Source organism: Streptopelia decaocto (genome assembly GCF_964273445.1).
Source record: "Streptopelia decaocto genome assembly, chromosome: 6".
Taxonomy (NCBI): Eukaryota; Metazoa; Chordata; class Aves; order Columbiformes; family Columbidae; genus Streptopelia; species Streptopelia decaocto.
In genome coordinates this window covers 8035025-8049321 of record NC_138660.1, presented here as the reverse complement: position 1 = coordinate 8049321, position 14297 = coordinate 8035025, and the positions used below count along the sequence as shown (strand labels likewise).

General features: G+C 41.6%; 1 protein-coding gene across 1 annotated transcript in view; it reads left to right on the top strand.

The window, feature by feature from the left end:
- LOC309441928 (putative cation-transporting ATPase 13A4) overlaps positions 1-14297 on the top strand; it is a 41417-nt gene that overhangs the window by 852 nt on the left and 26268 nt on the right. Inside the window, exons 2-7 of the mRNA XM_082057220.1 lie at positions 6979-7152; positions 9654-9791; positions 12030-12100; positions 12192-12272; positions 13122-13191; positions 13988-14122. Coding sequence (XP_081913346.1) covers positions 6979-7152; positions 9654-9791; positions 12030-12100; positions 12192-12272; positions 13122-13191; positions 13988-14122 — 669 coding nt within the window. The remainder of the gene's footprint in view (positions 1-6978; positions 7153-9653; positions 9792-12029; positions 12101-12191; positions 12273-13121; positions 13192-13987; positions 14123-14297) is intronic.

Sequence of the window (14297 nt, the reverse complement as noted above, 5' to 3'; positions counted from 1 at the left end):
CATGTTTACATGAAGTATCTGTTCTACTTCATGGTGCTTCTCTTAACTAGTAAGCCCAGTGCACAACTGTAGTAAATTCAGTGCTTCTTACCTGCTTTGGCATTACTGTGTGTTACAGATCAGCTGTTCATCGCATATGCATTCTGTCCATCTAACAGATTCTGCTGGTGATGCAGCTGTACAGCAACAGTTCTCGTGCATGTCTGGTAGATGCAGTGCTGCTCAAAATTGCTGTTCTGCAGAGCCACTGTAGCTATGCTGTGAGTTTGCGTAGGATTTCTATGAGTGCAACAGTCACTTAGAAGCTGACATGACTCTTCACTTCTAGAAATCCTGAAGAAATTTTCAAAATCTGAGAATTCTGTTTTAGTGAAAAAGAGCATCATGGAAAAATGCAAACATTTGCTATCCCTGGATACACAGACTCTCAGCCTGCTCTCTGCCATCCAGGGGAGGGGAGATGTCATATTTTGTGTAATACAAACCTGGATAATCTGGGATGTGCAGGGGAATGCAGTGCAGAGTCGTCCAGCAGCACGACCTGAGTGCTGCAGGGAGCACAGGGCTCTGGCTCTGAGGGTGAAAGCTGCTGAGCTTGGGGCAGCGCAAGAACCCAGTGACTCCGCTGCCGAGTTCCTGAACCTGCTTGGCAGCTCCTGGCTGTAGCCCCAGTGCTGATGGGCCCCTGCTCCCCAGCTCCAACGGCTCCTGGTTTTGTGTCTGTGCTCCTCCGTGTTCCCATCCCTCTAGGGCACGGGTGTCAGACTCATTTTCACTGGGGTCCCCATCAGCCTCACGGTTGCCTTCAAAGGGCCGAATGTAATTTTAGGATTGTACACATTTGGCCCTTTGAAGGTAACCGCAAGGCTCATGTGGCCCCCTGTAAAAATGAGTTTGACATCCCTGCTCTAAGACCATAAGCAACCTGTTGTTCTCTTCCCACAGCTGGCCCTGCCGCTAGCTAGAATTAAGCCTGAGCTAACGAGGTTTAAGTGTGCTGTATAGAACCACGCTACAGTACCCTGCATGTCCAGTTCCAGCTGTGCCCTGCTGGGAGTCCCAGGTTGTGCTTGCACGGAGCCAGCTATCCTACATTGTCTTTCCAGGAATGTTCTTGTTTCTCACCAGTGTCATACTGAGCATGTATCCCATGAGTCCAGCGCTCGGGGATCTGCTCTATGCATATGAGGTTTTCCGTGCACAGCTGGTGTGTGCGCGCAGTGTCAGTCTGCGCTGTGAATCCAGTTGCTATGCTCTCCGTGCCTGCAGCAAACATGAGCACTGCTCATTCACCTGCCGTTCCCAAATGAAAATCACAGAGAAAAGATTGATAAAGCAGTTGAGTGGTAGGTGCAATTAAACCCATAGCCAAGTTGTGCTAGATTTGGCAGGTATGTGTGTGTCTTTGTTACATACCTGAGAGAGAGTGAGAGGAAAGTTACAAGTGTAACAGAGGGGAGCATTATGAAGGTGTCAGAGGTTCTGTAAAGAGAATGAGGAAGAAACCAATGAAAGTAATACGTAGGTAAAAGTTGTGAAGAGAGAAAGAAGGCTGTGTTTAAGTAGAGGAGACAAAGAGAGTACGTGGGGTAAAAGAATTATGTGCAGGCATTCTTTCTTTGTTAAAATCATATATTTTAAATTATTGGCAGCCACAGCAAGCGGCACTGGCACATAATGTCCTAGTGACCCTGCAACATTTTTTTAAAATTCCAAGCCATTCAATTTTTTCTTTTTTGACATTATTATTAACAGTGAGTTTAATCTGCCTGAACCAAATTATTAACAAGCAGTTCTTGACTCTTGAAACAAGATCATATCAGTTGGTGTAGTAATGTTGCAGCTGACGTTGTGCAGGTTCCGGAGTTCAAGTAAGTATGCAAGTAGTTCATTTGGAGTCGGAACATGCAGAGCTTTTCCTCTGTAGAACGAGCTGTCCATTTTGCTGAGGAAAGTTGGGGAGCTCTAATCAGAATAAATACTTGCAAGTTTTCTTCACTGTTTCCATTTCTTGGTATAGCTGAGATCTTAGATAGTCCTGTATTTAAGAATAATCGCTCTGACTTAGGAAATTAACCCTATATATCCTTGTGCATATCTTTGGAATTACTTTGTGTGGCTGGAAAACATTTGCCTGACCGAGATGTCACTCTCCTGGTACCCAGCTAAAACTTTGCAGTGTATATTTGGAGCATAAGATAATCTCTTTATTTTCATAACCACATGTAGTACTGGAAAATCTCAGTAGTGTGAGAGTACTCTGGACACAACAGCTTGCCTCAGAGAGGGCTGATAGCTGTGGTAACAGGAATGGATTTATTTTAGGAATTAGCTTCCCTTTTTTTTTTTTTTACTTCCCTTCAGAAGGATCTGCTTGAAGGTGTTTTTGAGATGAAGTAATTGTTGGTGGAATAGGAAGAGGTAGGAAAACCACAGCTTTGTGCCTTCTCAATTTGATGCTTCTCTCTGTATAGTTGGGACTACTCATCGCTTTGCACGGACTCTAAAGTGCAAAGCATAAGTCCTGCAGTGCAAAAGGTTGTGATAGACTTCAATGGTCTCTACTGCTTCAGGAAGGATTTGCCACAAGCCTGTCCAAAGCACGTGTCCCCCAGTTGCCTGTGTCTGAAGGAATGGGACAACTGCAGTCAGTCAGCTGGTGAACCTCAGTTTCCCACTGCATATTGGCAGCTGTCGGCCTCCTTTGGGGTGCCAGAATTCTGAAGAGAATCTGATCCCAGAATTTTAAATACTTTGAGTTTGAAAGATTTAATTTTAATACAGAATCTGAAAGGCACAACCTTTTTCCTAGTGGAACAATAGTGAATGTTGCTACTTGCTTCAGAGGGAACAGAAACAAACCTCTTATGAAACAGGTTCTGATTGGTAAGAAGGAGATTCAGTTATTAAATTCCTTGTGAATCTTAACAAGTCTTTCAAGTCTAATCCTATTATCTGTTGTTATAGTAACAGGTTGTTCATAACAGGGTATCTGGCTATTGGGTTTCCAGAAATATGATTGCTCACAGCCACTGTTTAGGCTCCTTCCTGGCAGCTACAGCCCTTATTTTCACCAAAGAAAAGGGTACCTGAACTTGTTTGACTTTTGCATTTAAATTCTGCTGTGCAGATGACCTGGCAGTTACAAGCGATTTTTCTTTTAAACATTAGAAACAAAAACTTCCTGGTCACCAGAGTGCTAAGCCCTTGAGTGCTGGCTTTGTATAATTGTAAAAGCAGCTATGAACCTTTCTTGGAATAAGCACGTTTTCTGCCAACTGAGCAGGTCTGGCAGCTTTTTCTGTCCAATAATCTGTGGCCCTTCCCTAGACCCTTCACTCACAAGTTAAACCATTTTGTTTTAGTCACTCTTCTGACTGTTGGAAGTCTCAAGAGAAAGGGGATGTTAACAGATGAGGAAACAAAGTTTTACAATACACTACAATTTATTAAAAATTATTCTACAAAGATGAGATGAGCACACCAGCCTCTTTTGTAGACAGTGCTACCTCCTGTGAGATAATGAGAAGTCCTTTGGCATCTTACAGATAGCTAATCTTAGCTTTGTTTTCCACCATCTCTTAGTCTGGTGCCCTCGAGAACCCAGGTTATTTGGCTGTGTGATGTTACATATGCCAAATGCACACTGTGAGCCGTAAAAATGTGCTCACGCAGTAGAAAAGGTGTCAAAGTGTGAATCTGTATTAATCAAAACCATTTTCAAAAGAATTATGTCTACATCAGCACAGCCTCTTTGTGCAATGAAGTACAACCCAGCAAAGGTTATTCTATTTTCTTTAACAACATAAAACCAACTTGACAGATATATTCTTACTGCTGACATCAACACCAGGATTTCTGCCAGCCCTGGAAGTATTGTTTGCCATAGTGGACATGCATTGGCTTGGAGATCTTTGTAATGTAGGCCTAGGGGATCCTGAATAAGCTTGAAGAATTTCCAACCCTAATTACTGTAAGGCATTCACGTGGCTAGATAGACCTGCTGAGAAACCTGCATCCCTTCCTCATGTACAGTGTGGGTACCTCTGTTGTGGGTCTAATATTCACATCTCACCCTAGCAGAACATTTTATTCTGAAGGTAAATATTGAAGGGTTCCAGCCCAGGGAACATTGGCACAGGTTAGGTTTGCAGTGCAGTCTATTTCCCTGGCTAGCTTTACTTCTGAATGATGTGACCCAGGAAACCTGCTCCAGTGATTTCCAAACTGTGGGAAGTGCTTTGCTTTGTCTTTAGATTCCTACATGGACAACCAGCAGTTAAGACCTGATGTTTATTCTTTCCCAGCTCACCCCTTGTAGAGCTCCTGAACAACTATATTCAAAAATGTCACATTCATCAATACACAAACCAACTAAATCTTAACCAACACCTGTGTTCGTAGGGCAGAATGTCCACTGTGTCAGAACCGTTCAAGGGTATCTGTCTGTCTGTCTATCTATCTCAGGAAAGTCCCTTGTGGGAAGGAACCAGATCCAGCAGACACCGTAATGAATGTCTTAAGAGAATGGCCTTTTTTTTTACCAGCTGAGCTGTTGCCTTGTCTTTTTCTCTCCTGGTTTTCAAGATGAAGAATACTGATTCAGGCTTGGTTTTGGGAAGTGTCTTGAGATCTAAGAGATCAAACAATTTTTTGAGGGAAAGCTATTCTGGAAGACAAAAGCCTGGAAACATATGCAGGTGTAGGGGGACTCAGATACATATTTTGGTACATAGGTGCATGATTTTCTAGGCAGAGAAAGACAGAGTCTGCCCTGGGTCTATGTTTGTGTTGTCATATCAGACTTGGAGAATCGTGGAGCATTTCAGCAGAGAACACTGACAAAAGAAGATGACCCCAAATGACTGCCACTCACGTGCTGAGTGCCCACCCTCTCCCTTCTTAATTGCATTAACTACAGCCTCATTGACTTTGGGTGTAAGGCAGAAAAGCTGGAAATTAAAGGAATGATTCACTGGCAGAAGCAAGATGCACATGGCAGCAATCTCATTCTTCCCCACCCTCATATTTATGCCCATCCCAAATTGAAAATATAATTCCAGTTATTCCAGGTCCAGACATTTAATGGAGGAAGTCCGAAAGCACCTTCTTTTAACAGTTCTTCCCTTAGGCATCTGTGTCTCCTTGGGAGTTCCTTTGCCTTGCTGACAAGCTCTGAAGTCTGGATCCAAGCATCTTGATCTTCCTAGTAAGCCATTGCTGTGAACTGTAAGTTCGCATCATTCTATGTATTATTCTATATGCTGGTGCTGACACTGGTTTAGCCTTTTTGTTAAGGATACAAGGCAGAGGTGCATGGAAAGCCCTTTACCTGTTTATAGGAGCATATGAATATTAATAGCACATGACTGACATGCCAGCTACCTTCTAGCAGCCTTGCCTATCTGCTGTCTTCCATGAGCTTCCTTCTGTCTGCTGCAGAGTTGCCTTATTCTCTTGGGCTGCTCAGAGATTATAGAAACCTTTGAAAATGCTGACCTTGTGCATCTCAAGGTTGTATAACCAGGTCCTGTGCAATGCAGGCCACTTCCCTGTGTAATTTACCATACTTTTCCCCACAGTTGCCAGTTTCTTCCCTTTAGAAACACCATGGAGATTACCTAGGAAGATAGAGTCTGTCTTTTGGAGAATGACATAGAGCAAGTAGGCCGAGGCAGTGTGTGGAACCACTGGGTAGGGCTTGTGTTTCTCATAACAAGCAAAGACACCAGCACAGAACCAGGAATTATGCATTACTCATCCTTCCAATTACATTGCCTTTTCTTTTCACTTTATGAATGGATCTTGCAATATCTGTGGCTGCAGCTATCTGATCTGCAGAAGCAGATTGCACAATTGCTGCAGATATACCAGGAAGAAGGAGATTGAGGAATCTTTAGCGAATTCTCCTGCTAACTGCAGCCATGTAATCTCCCATCTTAGATCAGGGTTGGATCTCCTCTATAAATTCATGGTATACATTTAATTTCACCTTTACCAAGTCCCTGCTAGCACTACTGAGAGGGAATTTGGCCATGGTACCAAGACCTGGCAGCTCTTAAACTGCAATGCTGACAGTCATCCCTTTGAAGTTTTGGGCAAGTCACCTTGCCTCACTATATCAATTTCCCCAGCTTTAAAAATGGAATAATAATACCTACTCATGCAGTGAGTAGCTTCCTTTGGACCTCTGAACATGTAAAGCATTCTGCAAGTATTCATTATTTGTTCTTACTAACAATTATTATTATTATTATTATTTGGGGATGTTAGGACAATGGCGCATTGCTGAGGTCCAAGATGCCCATACTGGATCTGTCATGGGACGTGTTTACAGCCATACAAAGGCTGCATATGTGCCGAGTTGTGCAAAGCAGCTCCAACTCGTGCCACCACGCAGTGTCGTTCGGCACCATGCAGAGACACCAGCTGAGTCTGTAAAGCGTAGGTGCGTGAATGCAGACACGCTGCTATGGCAGGAGAGCAGCAGTGCTTCTGATTCTGAAGCAGACTCTGTTCCAGCTGCTGCAGCATCACTCTCCATCCCCTAGTGCAAATGTACTCAAGTTCTGCAGCTCTCTCACCAAGGAACCTTAAAAAAACTGACCAGGCAAATGACTTGGGACCTAAAGGTTAGGGCCTCTATATTTTTCATATCAATCCAACTCATGCACACATGTAACTGTGTCTCATGCTGAGTTTCATAACTACATAAAAATATTTTAGAGGTTTGGGCAGACTACAGCAATCCAGATTTTGTGAAGGTGGATGAAAAATTCTATGGAACATGTGAAGTTTTTTTCTAGTCATGTTTAGGAGACATAAAGAAGCCAAATGCAAATTCCATGACTTTTTTTTTCACAGTACCATACGAAACAGTACCTATGGGAGACCAGTGGATGATGGGAAAATGTAGTATGCCAGGTGTTTCTTTAAGTGAAATAGTAATGATTTTTTTTCCTTGTCTTTGCCATACAGGAGATTTTTGGCTACAAAACCCAAGGCTGCCGAAAGGCCTTGTGCATTGCGGGATACATCTTGTCCTGTGGGGCTCTGCTGCTGCTGTTTTACTGGAAGCCAGAGTGGGATGTGTGGGCAAACTGCATCCGCTGCAGCTTGGAAGAAGCGGATGTTGTTCTGCTTAGAACAACAGTAGGTGCTTACTTTAATCTTTAGTCATTAGTATGTAGTTAATTGGAAGGAATCCAGCTAGCTGAAATCTCTTACATTGCTGATTTCCTACAATAACATGTTGCGTTTATCATCATTGATCTAAAGAACTCTCAAGTACCCCACAAATTATGTAAAAGATGATGATTGGAGTGGACAGTGACATCTAGCTGATCAGACAACAAGCTGGAAGAAATTGGGGTGAAAAAAGCTGTAATATCTGTAGTTTCAAGACTGTGTTATTTGCTCTCAATCTTTCCTCCTCCCTTCTACCGTTCCTGTGCTTTCTACATTGCAGATCTGTGCTCCAGATTCTAAAGCATCTGTTTGATTGGCATTGTCCAGCAGATCCTTCTTCCCTCACTTGGCTGTCGTGGTGAAGCTGCCTCTCTCTGCCAAAATTTAGCCAGTTGGCCAAACCAAAGATTTGCCTATCTCTGTCCCCAGTGGTGTCCAACAGCACATGATGAGGGATCAGGATAAGGAAGAGGACAAGCTTAGGCTGCTTGTTTTCTTGGCTGTATGTTTCCATTTTCCATCAGCCTTTCCACATGTCCAATAAGCTTGTAATCCTGCAGTTAATGCTTTCAGGGCTGTTAGGTTATGCTAGTAGTTTCCTAATACAGATTTATATCTGCTGAGGACTGCACTGAAGTACTGCAACATACAGAAACCCTGATTTCATTTAATGGAAGCTAATGCAACACTAAAATGTCAGACTGAGACTTGACTCTGAATCCCAGCTGAACCTGAATACTCCAGGAGCTCGCATGGTGGGTTTTCTTCCAGAAGTTTAATTTGTTCTGCTTCAAAGATTCCTCAACAATGCCATTTGCAAATTGTGCAATTGCAGAAACGATCACTTACTACCACTGTGTTTGAGCTGCCTTCTTAAATGAGCAGAGCAGCATGCAGTTAAAATCTTGAGTTTTGAACATCACTGATCTGCCTGTTGAATATTTTATATTGAAACAATCTGCATCCTACTAGACTGGGGTATTTATTTTTTTTTTAAAGAAGCATGTTAGGTTTAATCTCCCTTTTTAATCTTCAGTTTGGTTTGCATTTTAATTACCTATTCTTGTGTGTCATTTTAAATGGGTTTGCCATGCCAAGCACTTTTCAAATAAATGAGTTTTTAAATGATACTTTATGTAATTAAACAAGAATTGGATCATATTGTATATTGTTGTCAGGAAGCTCTCTCAACGTGTGCTCTGGGCATTTGACAATTTCAGATTTCCTTCATGGTTCTTTGTATGAAAGTGACTGTTGGGTGTTTGCGTTTGTTTGTTTGTTTGTTTTTTTCCCCTACATTCTGATTATGTCAGTTCTCAAACATGGCTACTGCTAATGAGGATACAAGTAATCCCATCAGCTTGATCCTTGAAATTCTCTTTTGCTTCACATAAAACCTTCATTCATAATTCATTATTATCTCTGCAATTGCAATATAAGAGCCTATTAACTCACTTTTGTTATTGAATTTTAATTCACTTTGGTTCAAGTAATGAGCACCTGTGTTATTCACTGCTTCCCATCTCAATCTGCATCCTAATGTCTACTAATTCTGAAATTTAAATTAAAGATAAATATCAGAAAATAAATGTTATTCTACTGAAAAATACTATTTTAAGAAGAAAAGTGCACAAATAAATAAGACATGTAAATATTTTTCAAGTTCTTTTTTGAACCGTTAAATTATTCAAAAGGACTCTTATTTGGTTCAGAATCTTTTTTATTTGTTGTCATTTCCAAAAGGGGTTTAATAACCGTGCTTTCAGAACTTGCCTGGCTGAGGTAATCAGTTTTTTCCATCTGCCAAACTGCTCACAGGCTGGACATGATATATGTCAGTCTCATAGTTGCCTTTAACACATGAGGTTCAGTATTCAGGACTGAAACTTAACATGAGGGTACTTATTACAGTAGTTGCTCTAATCTCTTCCAGGCAGTTGCAATGTTGAATTTATTTTATAAAAAATAGCAAGATCATGAACCCAATTTGTGCCAAAATCTTGTCTAAGGTACCATAAGGGATGAATGATGCTAACACACTTGTTCCAATGAAGCGTTAACACAGGAATGACTGTGGAAAGGTATTGGCACTAAACATGCATTTTGCAGTGCAGTGCTATGTTCCTTTTGATCTTTTCTTTACAGTCTGGTCACTGCATCTCAGATTGTCCTGTGCTGTTTGCCTGGCCTACATCATGACCTGGGTGTTCATGTTCCATCCTTATCACCTGGGGACCAGACCTGCGCTCAGTGAATTATTTGCAGTACTCACATTTTGACAGGACTGTGGTTCTGCTCCTGTTCTGCTGATTTATCTGTCAGTCACAGGTGCTGGGTGGCCTCTCTTGGCTAGTTCTTTACAAAAGCTGGAGTGGTGCTCTAGAAAGGCCTGCTGTAATTATTCACTCCAAGGTTTGGTCCGATTTTGAGGGAAATCGTGACATTTCTCTTTTATATTCATTTAGGATGAGTATCAGATTTATTCTCGTAAGACCGTGACATGGATCTCTGTGTCTGCACTTATCAAAAGTAGATCGGATTATCTAACCATTGCTGAGGAAGACTCACTCTTCAGCAAAGCCATAACGAAGCCAAGTTTGCAAGTAAGTAAAGTATTCCCTGCAGCATCTGGGAGATGATAGCAAATCTCAGCCATGCTTCGTAGAGTGAAAGTGAGCTGTGAAACATACTCAGCTAAGAAACTTGCAGCTTGATGAATACAGCGAGCAGTGGAAAAACAAGCTGGAGATGTTAGAGAATCGTACTCACCTCTGTAAAAATCCTCTACTTAGTTTGAGGTGGATTTTGCAAAAAGGATCCTCATTGCTCCTGAGAGAAGACCTACATTATAGGTAGGAGAGCTTCAAGACACTGGGGTCGGCAGTGGAGAGTCAGAATACCAAACAAAAAACTCATTTCTGGCATAGGAATCAAGGAACTTAGGGGTGGCTGTGTGTCTGAAGGGAGACTGTGAGGAACTGAACATCACAGCTCCCACAGTAACATGAGAACAGGGCTGAAAGCAGCTGCGGGGGAAGAGAACAGGAAAGTGCTTCTGCAGAGCTGCATCAGTATTTCCAGAAATGTTTCATTAAGGAGGGTCTGAAGTGCATTTTTACCTTCTTACCTTTGTATGTACCAATTTGTGCTTTAAAGTACCTTTGCTAGAGTTGGGTCTTGCACTGTTGACTGTTCCTGCAAAAATGTGTCCTGGGCTCTGCCAGTTCCATAGCCTTGAGATCCTAGTGAGATACTAGGAAGAAGGTAGATGATTAGTTGATCCAAGCAGATCACAAGGTCCCCTATGAGCTGGGTAAATATAATTATCCCCATTCTAGAACCTGACAGTTCACTTATATGTCTTCCTTAGCATTACACATTAAATTGATGTGAGCAATAGGAATGCAATTGTACATTTGCTAATAACTGTCTTTTGATTATAGGTACTAGATGACTGCACTGGGAAACCCATAAGAGAGCTATTTTCTCTTCTAGAAAATGGATTTCTAACTTGTTAGCATTTTTAATATCTACAGCAATTTTTAGTGGATATTTTCATTATAAACCTAAACCTAAACTGCTGTTTTGTGTGGGCATATGTTAAAGTACGTAAGAAAGTTTAGTGCCAGCTAGTTTAATCAACTGGCACAGTATGAAGGGGAAGACTGGTTTGTAACATTCTTCAGAGGATCGAATTAGTAACATAAAAAAGCCCAGTATAGCCTCAATTAATAAGCCCTTTGAGCACCACTTTCCTATCAGTCCAAACATCTAGATAGAAAAGAACAGATTTCAAAGCAGCAAAGAGCAAACAGTTTAATCCTTCACTAGCAATTTAGAAGCCCCTACTTATAAGGCAATTATAAAAACTTTTCACCATTTAAGCTACCTATGTCCGCAGAGCAATGTGTAGTGCCCAAGAGCTGTCCAAGGACCTGTTCCAGCTGAGTGAATCCCTCATTTCCCACTTCAGTTTTTAGCATAGCAAATATTGCAGTTCCTATTGCATGAAATCCTAACTACAGACCTCTGTTAGGTTAATGACTGCAGTTATAGCTCCATTTTGAGTCAATGCATGAGCTGAGTGTATATTTCATTAGCCTATAATAATGTTTATTGCACTGGGTCGGGAGAGTCCCCTAGAGCTGGTTTCTTTATTATATATGTATATAGGTGTATGGCTTTGCCTTCCTCCAGCTGATATGAAGCGCCATTATCACTAATAGGTTTCGCTGTTGCGTAGGACAGGACAGACTCCTTTTGCAAATTATAAATGGCAGCGCGTGTTCCTAATGCATAACTGCTCTGCAAGGGCCCAGCGTTAGCAGTGACTCAGGACGTATCCTGGGATGGCCTTTCTTGTTTGCTGGCGTGTCTGTTCAGCTGAAGGACTCAGCACCACACCTGCAAACTGCCCAAAGTCCCCTGCTTTCCGCAAAGGCAGACAGAAGATAAGAGGGTTGCTGACTGAAGACAGGCTTTGACAGCTGCCTGCATACCCACCACTGCATCAGTGATCCCTTCATTCTCTGAAATGAGAGTGAGGACTGTATTCTTTGCTTCACTAAATGAAGAGGGAAGAATGCTGCCTTGTAATTCCTTGACCTGAAGATCTGTAAAGCTCACTGGAACCTGTGGTGGGGATCTCACTCCACAACATAACTAGGGAGTTAGTAAATACAGTCTTGCCTTTCCTCCCTCCCTGCCCCCCGTGTAATTTGCTTTATCTGCGCTTGACCGCAGTGAGGATGCCTAGCTGAGATCTGTGAGCAGGCCTGGGGGTATTTTTCTTTGCTATATAATATATATTGTTATCCCTATATTTTTTGGTTTTTTTGCAGGTGAGGAGTATCCAAGTACAAAATATCCGCTATGTCTGGAATATCTGTGCAAAACAGTTCCAGAAAGTTGGGTGAGTTCAATGCCCTGGTTACACAGTCTTTGCAGAAGTCAAGCTTTTTTGTGAATAATGGCCTAAGGAAAACACTCCCTTTATATTTTAGAGCCCTAGAAGATCACCACACTTGCTCAGCTATACATGCCAAATTTGGTTCTGGTCTCACCTGCGATGAGCAGAATGTCAGGTACACACTTAAAACATATGGAAATCAAAGAAATGTAAATTCACTGCTGTTGGTTTAATTTCCTTGAGTTTCTTGTGTATCCATTAATATGCATGTAATTTTAAATGAAATAACCATACATGAAAAATGGAATGAATAGGGCTAGAGAATGTTTTATATTCCTTGTCAGCATTTTTGAAATGTCTCAGTATTTATCACTGTTATTGTTCTCAATCAGGAAATAATTATGTCCCGTAACTAACTATAAGCAGTTCTTTTTTGGAATAAGAGAAATTCTCTGTGAGGCAGTGCAGATCAGTTGTGTGTGTGCTTCTTCACGGGGGCTCCATGTAATTGTTTTGAACTTCTAAATCAATTAGTTCTGGTGGTTGAACTTAGTCTCACGAACTCTTGTATCATTAGACCATTTACACAAAAGGTATTCCTGAAACTGCTAAATAAAGAAATGATCTTCAGTTGATTGAATTCTGAAAATCCAGCTCCTGACCTTAGCTCATGTTGAATCTTACATTCAAATCACCCTTAACTTTACACAAAATAATTTGGTTTTAGGTTCAGAATTCCTTTGTTTATGGTGTTTCAAAGGAATTTTTGCATAATGGAAACATTTGCCTAAAAGGCTGCGTTACATCTCTCATCTGTTTAAGTCCATTTCACTGGTACAGTCACCTTTTCTGACATAAGCACTGTAGGGGCATTTAATTTTTTAACTTTTTCTTGGAGAAAGATCCTCGCAGCCTTTAAACTGGGTTTGATACAAGATCTCAGGACTATTGAAAGCTGCAGCTTCTTGATTGAACTCCATTGTCACTGTTTTATCTGTAAGTGATGTATCTTTATTCCATACAGGAGAGTTATATGTGGGCCAAACACTATTGATGTTCCAGTTATCCCTATTTGGAAACTACTTGTCAAAGAGGTTAAGTATTTCTGTTGCTTTTATTTTGGCTGCTTGGGGAGGCAGAGTGTGCTCTGGATTCATGGATTCTATGTCTAAATTAGCTTCTGAGTACTCACTCATCAAGCACGTTTCTTCTTCAAATACTTCTTAATGAAATCGCCATAAATTCATGTAGTCTCCATAGTTCCTTGTCATCCATCTCTGTGCCTGGATGGCTGCTTGGTGTTTGTATATTCTGGGAAATCGTTCTGTTGGCCTTACAGGGGTCAGGGAATGTTTACAAGTTGCACTGGACATCAAACCTGACAGGCAAAGGGTATCTCTTAATCAGCAGAGGTGAACAGCGGTGGCTGGTATGTGCCCACAGCTGCAGAGAGATCCAGTGAGCTCTGGCACAGCACCATGTAAAGCACCGGTATCTTTTTCAGTCAGGAACTGGCTGTATGTGGCCTGAACAGTGTTTGTGGAGATGTGCTTGTGGTATGTGAGCTCCATCCTCACAATATGACCTGCTTTTCTCTCACCTTTGTTACATTTCTTGTTAAGAAGCAAGAAAAACAAGGCTTGGGCTGAACTGTACACATCCCAAATAACATTCCTATTGGTCCGGATTATTTGGCCCTACTGTCAGATGGAGATGGTCCAATCTGATTAGACTGAAGCCACTGCTAACAAAATCAGAAAGGGAGTCGGGAGACACAACATTAACTTAATAGCTTTTAGTCCAGCCCATTTCTAACAGGATTGACTGGGTGGGTATACTGGAGCCATTTAAATGTGGCCAGGTCTTGAGTATTGCTCTCTCTCCAAACAGGTCTTAAATCCATTTTACGTGTTCCAGCTGTTCAGTGTGTGTCTGTGGTTTGCTGAAGAATACATGGAGTATGCCATTGCCATCATAATCATGTCTCTCCTCTCGATTTTTTTGACAGTATATGATCTTAGGCAGGTGAGACACCTTACCTTTTTCCACAAGGAAATTTTATTTCTAATGTCTGGGAAAAGCCAGGATGTTACAACATGCGCATGTACAGTGCTCTGAGAGTTACTCAGAGGTTTAGTCTCGTGATGTTGTGTAGTAGCAGGTGCAATGGCCTGGCCTCCTAGTCATAATGATCTCTGTG